This window comes from Perognathus longimembris, unplaced genomic scaffold (genome assembly GCF_023159225.1).
Source record: "Perognathus longimembris pacificus isolate PPM17 unplaced genomic scaffold, ASM2315922v1 HiC_scaffold_5664, whole genome shotgun sequence".
Taxonomy (NCBI): Eukaryota; Metazoa; Chordata; class Mammalia; order Rodentia; family Heteromyidae; genus Perognathus; species Perognathus longimembris.
In genome coordinates this window covers 21,483-31,381 of record NW_025961116.1, presented here as the reverse complement: position 1 = coordinate 31,381, position 9,899 = coordinate 21,483, and the positions used below count along the sequence as shown (strand labels likewise).

The 9,899-nt window shown below is 42.8% G+C and overlaps 1 protein-coding gene across 1 annotated transcript; it reads right to left on the bottom strand.

The window, feature by feature from the left end:
- Window positions 1-3,138: 3,138 nt before the first annotated feature.
- Window positions 3,139-9,359, bottom strand: LOC125345461 (C-X-C motif chemokine 9-like). The gene is made up of 4 exons (XM_048337613.1): window positions 9,267-9,359; window positions 7,390-7,516; window positions 5,372-5,456; window positions 3,139-3,422 (listed from the first exon to the last, which is right to left on the bottom strand). The coding sequence occupies exons 1-4, from the start codon at window positions 9,328-9,330 to the stop codon at window positions 3,318-3,320; spliced, it is 381 nt and encodes a 126-aa protein (XP_048193570.1). The 5' UTR covers window positions 9,331-9,359; the 3' UTR covers window positions 3,139-3,317.
- Between the last annotated feature and the right edge of the window lie 540 nt (window positions 9,360-9,899).

Below are 9,899 nucleotides of genomic sequence, written 5' to 3'. Positions count from 1 at the left end.
AGGAAAAAGAGGCGATGAGGATAAGTAATAATCTCTACAAGAGCTTATCAGTATAATTTATTTAAAGAGATTTTGGGACTCTGGGTGCCGGTGACTCACACCTGTAATCCTAGCTACTCAGGAGGCTGAGATCTGAGGATCACACAGGTCAAAGCCAGCCTGGGCAGAAAAGTCCATGAGGCTCTTACCTCCAATTAACTACCAGAGAACCGCAAGTGGTAGAGTGCTAGCCTTGAGCTGAGAGCTCAGAGACAGTGCCCAGGCCTACAGATCAAGCCCCACGACCAACAACAACAAGGCCTACAGATCAAGCCCCACGACCAACAACAAAAAAAAAATAGAGAATTTGGGGGACATAGCTGTGTGTTAAATGAGGGTGCTGACTGAAGTCAATCTCATACTATTCACATGACTTTATTATATTTGCTACGTGGAAGTACTATCTACATGATCAACTGAAGTGTTCCTTTAAGTTGGGGCTAAATATGCCCTTTATTCATCCAGGTTTGTCTACAGTAACAATATTAAGCAATGATATATTTAATGTTCTGGTTATATTTTTAGTATACTCCACGGTAAGATGAAGCACCCTTGGTTCCATCTAAAGACAACACCTCCGCTTCCCCATGAGACTTCCGCCTGCATTTTGTTTGTTTGTTTGTTTATTGGCAGTACTGGCAGCACTAGAATTTAGACTCAAGACTTTGCACCTGCTAGGCAAATGCTCTGTCATTGGAGCCATGCCTCAGACATTTTCTTTTTGCAGTCATGGGCCTTGGACTCAGGGCCTGAGCACTGTCCCTGGCTTCTTCCTGCTCAAGGCTAGCACTCTGCCACTTGGGCCACAGCGCCCCTTCTGGCCTTTTTCTATATATGTGATGCTGGGGAATTGAACCCAGGGCTTCATGTACGGGAGGCAAGCACTCTTGCTACTAAGCCATATTCCCAGCCCGTGCCTCAGACATTTTTGCTTTCGATGTTTTTCAGGTATAATACATGCTGTCCTTAGACAGCAGCCCTCCTCCTTACAACCCCTTCATAGCTAGGATTATATCGGTGAGCCCCCCTACATAGCTTATTTGTGAGATGAAATTGAACCCCAAAACAGCAAGGAAAAAAAGCCTCTGCTTGCTATTAGGTGTTTAGATTATGCAATTAATTATGGTCAACCATAGTCGTCATCCTGTACAATAGAACATTGGGAGATATTTCTCCTGTCCAGTTCTAACCTGGTACACATTCACCTTCCTGAGTAGCTAGGATGACAGGGGTGAGCCACCGGCACCTGGCTAGAATATATTGCTAAATTGCCCACTAGGTGGTGCTCCTGTCTTTCTTTAAAATAAGAAAACAGCAGTTTGAGAAAAGAAAAAAAAGGCACATGCAAATGAGAGACTGAGAAACTTTATCCTTTCCAAGTGAGCTTCATTTTCTTGTCTTTCCTCCCTTTTCCCATACTTACTGTAACTTTGTTCTCAAAATCCCATCTATGTCCTTCTTCAGGTCTACCAACAGGCTTAGTGGGGTGGAGATGAGTTCCTACATTACTCTTTGCTTTTATTTTGTTTTGACATTGACTCTGGCTAGCTTTTGCCTAGGCTGACCTTGAACCACAATCCTACTTCTTACTCTCTTTTTTAACTATTCTTGATCTCTATTATCAGCTACCAGAGGCATTTTTGTTTTCTTATTCAAGGAGATTTAGAAATTCTTAGGGGAAGAAAGTTTATAGACTGGAACAGTTGATAAGACACTGTAAACTCCAATTTTCTATTATAATGGCGGTAACCTCTTGGTCAGTGAATTGAGAAACAGCTTTGTTTGGGGGAAATGGAAAGCTGCTTTCTAGGGTCTAAACTTGGTTAAGGTACACAGCACCTGATAAAGCAGGTGATTCTTGTCACTTGGACAAGGCAGTGGCAGATTTCCACGTGGCTAGCAGGCATCTGGGGGGAGTCGTGGAGACTCGGAACTGGAGACATGGTGGACAGGAGTCCCATAGACAGGAGGGGCAGTAGGGTGGGTGAACCACACAGAATGAACAAAGCTGGAGGACAAAATGAGGGTGGCTACATGACCTCAGTAAGAGAGGTTGAGACTGGTTTGGAAAAAGCCTGAAAGAACTTAGGGTTAAGCAATGCCAATGCACTAAAGGATACGGATTAAGCACTTTCTAGATTTTAGGGACTGTTTCAGGTATGGGGGACACAACGGAGGAGACCTAGAGCTTAAACCTGTGTGTATCTGTGTGTGTGTGTGTGCGTGCTCGCAGATGAGGAACAAGAAATACTCTCACAAAATCTTTTAAAGATAATTTCAGATCATACTGAAGTTTATTATAACTGATTATAAGGAAGAGGAAATGGGTTAGGTTACCGGCCTAAATTTATGCACTCACATAGGTACAACCCATCAATGCATATTTTATTCTTCTGTTTGTTTATGTTGGTATTCTTAGTATTATTTTCCATGTAATGTCTTTGCAGGATTTTTGTGTGTTTGTGTACAGGTATTGGGGCTTGAACTCAGGGCCTGGGCACTATCCTGAGCTTTTATCCTCAAGCCTAGTGCTCTACCACTGGAGCCACGGCTCCATTTACAGTTGTCTGGTGCTTAATTGGAGATAAGAGTCTCCAAGCCCAGGCTAGCTTTGAACTGCGATCCTCCGATCTCGGCCTCCTACGTAGTTAGGATTATAGGCATAAGCCACCAGCACCCAGCCATTGTAGGATTTTTTCTTTTTTTTAAGCTATGTGCCTGCTTATTTGAGGAAAGAAAAGCACTCTTCCTTACAATATAAAATTAGTTTAAGTGAGCACTCTATTTTATGGTCCTTAACTCTAGCTAAGTGTCACTGTGAAGGGACAATGTGCAGAAAGTTGATGCTGAGTGGTGATGGCGGGTATCCCCCACCCAGTGATGGGAGGCTCACTTTCTCTTCAGAAGATAAGCGTGTTGGGCTGAGAGTGTGCCTGAGCACTGTCCCTGGCTTCTCTTGCTCCAGGCTAGCACTCTGCCACTGGAGCCACAGCGCCACTTCCAGCTCTATCTATATATGTGGTGCTGGGGAATCGAACCCAGGGCTTCATGCATGCTGGGCAAGCACTCGACCCCTAAGCCACATTCCCAGGCCAGCAACAATTCTTAATATTTGGATTTTAACATTAACTTTCCAGCTTTAGTTACAATTTCATGATAATGTTTTAAGATTTTGAGTGAAATCAGCAAGCCTATGTATTACAGCTATAGTGATCTCTTGTTGGAGTAATTTCATTACAATTACAAACATGCAAAGTACTTGTTGGTGAAGGAGTCTCTTAGGTAGCCTTCCTTTGATGAGGGCATTGGGATTTTTTAATTTTTTGAACTTTCTTGAATTTTTGATGTTTCTTCCCTTTCTTCTGCCTTTTCTTTTGGCTGATCTACAATGAGAAGTGGAAGGAAAGAACAATTTAAGAGTCTGATCAGTTTTCTTTCCTTACATTCAAACTTCTCCTGACTGTGTATGGGGTATTTGTTGTTGTTCGTTTTGTTTTGTCTCAAAACTGGCTTAAGCTGCTCTTTGCCCAGAGAGGCTGCTATTGATTCCTTATTTTGCTCATGTTGAGGGGGCACTACAACAGCTTTCCAGATTCTTTCTCGGGGTGGGGGGGTGGGGGGTGTAGAAGGGCTTGAACGCAGGGCCTCTTGCTCTTGCTTGCCTCTGTTGCTCAAGGCTGGTGCTCTGCCACTTGAGCCACAGCCCTACCTCCTCGATAGTGCTCCTTTTGCCTGTTCTTGGTGCTCACCAGTGACCTTATCCCAGCGCTGTCCTTGTGAGGTTGGTGCCATTGTCTACATGAAGCTGAGAGGAGGACGGGGGACTTGCCCAAAGTTGGACTGCTAGTAGTATATGATGAAGACAGTCTGTCAGACTCCAGAACTTCAGTACTCAAGCACCTGAATGTATTTATGTACGTAGTACGTGACCGTCTGTCAGACTCCAGAACTTCAGAACTCAATCACCTGTATGTATTTATGTATGTAGTACGTGACTGTCAGACTCCAGAACTCAAGCACGTACTCTCTGGCACTCCTTAAACCCAACTCTGAGCATGGCAAGCAGGATTATTTCCACTCTCTTCTGGTATGCTCCCCTCCCCCACACCGGTTGCTTTACTCATAAGCTCCCCAGCTAGTTTACTTGAGGTTCCCTGACCTGACACGGCTAGCTCCCTCATGAGTCTACTTTTCTTTATGCTATACTCACCCTCCTGGTAAACTAATTACCGTTCCATATCTAAATCAAGATACAAGAAGTCTTTAATACTTCTCTCAGCTGGGTGCCGGTAGCTTATACCTGTAATCCTAGCTACTCAGCAGGCTGAGATTTGAGGATTAGGGTTCAAAGCCAGGCTAAGCAGGAAAGTCTGTGAGACTCTTATCTCCATTGAACCACCAGAAAACCGTAAGTGGGGCTGTGGTTAAAAGTGGTAGTGCATTAGCCTTGAGCAAAAAAGCTCGGGGACAGTGCCCAGGCCCTGAGTTCAAACCCCATGACCCAACAAAGTGAAACAAACAAAAAAACTCTCTTCCCCCTGTGACTCCTTCCTCTATAATCTTCAACTTTTTGTGCCCCAGTACTGGGACTTGAACTGAGGTCCTAGCGCTCTTGATTGGAGTTTTCACTCAAGGCTGGCATTTCACTGTTTGAGCCACACCACCAGTCTGGCTGTTTGGCTGCGGATTGTTGGGTTTGTGTGCCTGGGCTAGCTTTGAATCACGGTCTTCAGATCTGAGACTCTTCAGTAGCGAGGATGTGAGTCACTGGTGCCTGGCTATAATCTTCAAGATTCTTATACATACCCTATACGTCTCCCAGTGTTTTGCACTTACATAATACATCACTGAAACATTTCTGCTACAGTAGGAAAGGACTCTACCTTACTGCCTTTTATTTATTATTTATTTTTGGCCAATCATAGGGCTTGAACTCTGGGCCCAGGCACTGTCCCTGAGCTTTTCTGCTCAAAGCTAGTGCTTTACCACTTGAGCTAGAGGTCCAATTCTGGCAGAGTGTGTGTGTGTGTGTGTGTGTGTGTGTGTGTGTGTGTGTGTGTATGTGTGTGTGTGGTGTAGTTAGTTGGAAATAAGAGTCTTACAGACTTTTCTGCCCAGGCTGGCTTCTAACTGTGATTCTTAGGTTTCAGCCTCCTGAGTAGATAAGATTACAGGCCTAAGCCACTGGCACCTGGCTTCTTATTAACTTTTTATCCTCAGCATCTTACTGTTCAGTTCAGTGCAACTGAATGGATGAAATGATGAAAAATGGGGAATTATAGATTGTCTCCCAAAGTTGTAAAGCAAACTCTTGGTCCTCCTCTTGACAAACCTGTTTCTCCCAGTTTTTCAGCAGTTTCTTCACATATGCGGACTTGGGGTCTAGACATGTCTGCTTTCCGTTCCTCAGTGTAGCACTGCCAAAGAAATAACAATGGGATTGTTTTTCTTTCTAGTAATGATTTCAGAAGTTTTTGCAGAAACAATGAAAGAATGGTGTTGGCTGATCTTTCTAATGAAATGACCTAAAAGATAATAAGCTGTTTTCTAAGCTATAAGTTTTAAAAAGCCATAACTGTCACTCCAGAAATAATCTCAAATTTTATTCATTAAGTTTTTTGTATACTCTTAAATAAAAGTAGTCATTCCCTGTATCATCCTTGATTTTGGTATCAAAGCAATTAGAAAACATGTGTCCTTTAACTATAGCAATTCTAATCTCTAGAAAGATAACTGGAAACTCAATATTGCTAAAATAAGACTTTGGAACAACTGGAAATAACCTACATTTCTGAGAGGCATTAGATATATAAATTATGGGATACTCGTATCATGCAATATAATTTGGCTATTGGAATAATTTTTAGTAGGGGAATTTACTGTTCAGTGGTATATGGTAAACCTGTGCAAGTCCTGAGTTCAACCCTCCGCACCAACATCAGGAAAAAATAACATTATTAGACATTTTTGGATGTGAGAGAATTCATAACCATTGTGCTACTAAAAATCAGTATAAAACGAAGCAACGATGGCTCACGCTTATAATCCATCTGCTTAGGAGGCTGAGATCTGTGGATCATGGTTCAAAGCCAGCTCAGGCAGGAAAGATTCTTTTTTTTTTTTTGGCCAGTCCTGGGGCTTGGACTAAGGGCCTGAGCACCATCCCTGGCTTCCATTTGCTCAAGGCTAGCACTCTGCCACCTGAGCCACAGCGCCACCTCTGGCCATTTTCTATATATGTGGTGCTGAGGAATCGAACCCAGGGCTTCATGTATACGAGGCAAGCACTCTAGCCACTAGACCATATTCCCAGCGCCCATAAGATTCTTATCTAATTAAGCACCAGAAAAATCAGTGGTTAACTGGAGATTAAGCTTGAACTTTTGTTCTAGTACAGTGCTAGACTTAGAGACAATGCCCAGGCTCTGAGTTTAAGCTGCAGGACCAGCACACATGCACACATGCACACGCACACACACACACACACACACACACACACCTGTATAAAACTATACAGCAGTCCCTTCTTATCTGTAGGGGCTTATGTTTCAAGACATTCTTTAGATGCCTGAAATATTTGATAGTACTGAACCTTATATATACTATTTTTTGCCATATCTCTATGCATACATATTCTTATGATAAAGTTTAATTTATAAACTAGACACAGCAAGAGATTAAAAACAACTAATACTAATGTTAAAACAACTATAAAAATATACTATAATAAAATTATTTAAACATTTTTTTCTAGAAGTTTCCATCTTATAGTTTTTATATCATAGGTAACCAAGGGGTAAAAACCAAGAAACATGAATCAGCAGATTTGATGGAAAGTACTGTATGTAGCACATGATTATACTGGTCTTATTTGTATATTGATTGTATATATGTATATATTTGCATACATTACATATAAATATGTACACACAAAGCAAATGAGGGAACTTTGGAAAACCAAATACCAAAGGCTTAATAGTATTTATCACTGGATGGCAGGATTGTAAATGGTTTTTATTTTCATCTTTTTAGTTACATGCATTCAATATTTTCTAGGAGCCCATTTTCAAGACAGCTTGCACCTGTGCTATCCTAAATAGCATTTCTTACTAGTCTCAAAGAAATGCAATTTTCTTTGTTCTTGAAGAAACAAAACATGTTCTATAATGAATGTATATTACTTAAGTAGTTGATCACTCCTGGATCCTAACCTCTACCAGAAATTTATCTTTTATGTGAAGAAAGAAAGTTGCTGCTGGAATTTTCAGAGGAAGGAACCACCTGAATTGTCGTTGGGGGGGAGGGGGTGACACCCAAAGGAAAGTCGGTGTCAGAGGAGTTTTTACTCACATGATTTCAGTTTCCTCACAAGAAGGACTGGGGGCAAGTTGTTTGAGATCTTTCAAGAATTTGGGGTTGATCCTCTCTTGCCTACTGCCGATGCAGGTACAACGTGGAGTCCTAATTATTGGGTTTCCTTTGGGAAAGAGAAAGATCACAATGCCTCTTTAGGCTAATGTCTCAGCGGATGTGATCCATCAGGATGACACTAGTGAAGTTATTTTAGTGAGTTGTCTGTACATCTTCACCACAACACTTTGTAAATAAGAAGACTGAGGGAAGTGGCGATGTGGCTCAAGTGGTAGAGCGCTAGCCTTGAGCTGAAGAGCTCAGGGACAGCGCCCAGGCCCAGAGTTCAAGCCCCACAACTGACTAAAAAAAGAAAAGAAAAAAAGAAGACTGAGGGGTGACATTGTCCCAAAAGAAATGTACTCTTTACCTGACATATGTCACTATAACCCCTCTGTAATCACCTTAATAACAAGAAAAAAATAAATTAATAAGAATGGTGGCTCACACCTGTAATTCTACCTACTCAGGAGGCTGAGATCTGAGGATTGTGGTTCAAAGCCAGCCCAGGCAGGAAAGTCTGTGAGACTCTTATCTCCATTAACCACCAGAAAACCGGAAGTAGTGCTATGGCTCAAGCGGTAAGAGTGCTAAGAGCTCAGGGACAGTGCCCAGGCTCAGAGTTCAAGTCCCACGACCAACAGGAAGAAGGAGGAGGAGGAAAAAGACTGAAGGTTGGAGAGGTTAAGTGTAAGAACAAAGTCATATGGTTTTAGAGGGAGAATAGGGTCTCAGTTCAGATCCCTCAATCCAAAGATATTGCTCTTAATTTCCTTATTTTATAGCCCTGGCTGGAAAACTTACACGATATTAATAGATGCCTACTACAGGTTAGACACATGATTCAGGTATGTTATGCGAACCAGTACCTTAAGCAACTTTCAAATCCATTTATTACCTAAGTTGGCATAGGTTTGGATCTCAAGTCCTATTTATAATAATTACTACCCCCTTCTCATCTTTTCCCCTCCCGTTTCCTTGATTTTCAGTAGTGCTCTAATCTTTTGAAGTGTGTGTGTGTGTGTGTGTGTGTGTGTGTGACTGGAGATTGAGTTCCAGGGGGTCTGAGCTATGCCCCTGGTCCTTTTGCTTTTAGAATGTATTTCAGACAGCGTCTCACAAATGCTCATCCAAGCTGGTCTCAAGCCATGGTCCTCCTACCTCCACCGCTCGAGTCCCTGGGCTCGATTACAGGCGCGTGTTGCCATGCTCACCTCAAAGCCTTCACAACAGTTACCGTCATACCTTAATTCTTACATTCATTCACACTTAGCATCCACTATGCCACACATTAACTAGAACAGTGCCACTATACCGACGTGGAGTTGCAGAGAGGTTGTATTTGCCTACAGTAACAAAACCAATTAGTAAACAGCTTTTCTGATCTAGATTTGAGATTGCTTCATTACACACATAATTACAGAAACAAGATTAGCATGATAAACATAATTTAGGAGACTTTATTACCAGCTGCCAGTGCTACTGGTTTCACATCCCTTCCTAGAAACTGCCCATGTATGTGATCTGGAAGTAGTAACTTGCAGAAATTCCCTCGGATCTGAGAGATAATGTCTCACTGTCAATGTTCAAACATGTATTAAACACTAGGAACTCACGTGCCCAGACAGAAAAGACTCATATTTGACTTGGCAGATCTAGGTGATGGCCTTTGGATGACTGATTGCATGATCTTTTCTCATCCCAGTGTTGCTTCCTAATACATGCAGAATATTCAACATTACCTGGTTGAACCCCAAGGATTTTAGCGTGAACCACAGCTCTGACCTGACTAACCTAATATTACTCAAAACTCTCACCTTGAGCTGCAATCAGAAGCAGGAGGATGATGCCCACGAGGAAAGGAGCCCCTCTTTTCTCCATAGTGGAATGGGGTCTGCCGGGTCACTCCTACCGGGGAGCTCAAGTCTGAGGGATCCTTTAGAGAGCATGTTCTTGGGGACCCTATTTATTGCGAGGATCACCTTCCTACTAAACTCCGATTGGCTGCTCTCCTTAGCTGATGTCGCTAAACTAATCAGAGCACCATCTGGGTTGTGCTGAGGAAACCCTACTTTCAGATCCAAGGGAATTTCTGCAGGTTTAATTTCAATTTCACATAAATTGGTGACTTTTAGTAAAGGATGTAAAATAGCTGCCCGTGTGGCTGAGGAATGGATTACGTAATGAGCGCCCCTACTCTGCCCTCCACCTCTCCTGGCTTCTACTTGACTGCTGTGGCAGCCCCTTCTCCAGCCCCCAGTACAGTGGACATGCGCACACACGCACGCATAGTGCACTGCCCTGTCCTCACACGCACACGCGCACGCAAGCATCCCCTGCCTTCCTGGCCCCAAACACCTAAGAGGCGTGTGGACAGAACTGATGCAGCCGACATATCTGTTGATTAGGACAGATGGGCTTGCCCAAGCTTATCTACTGGCTTTGTTACT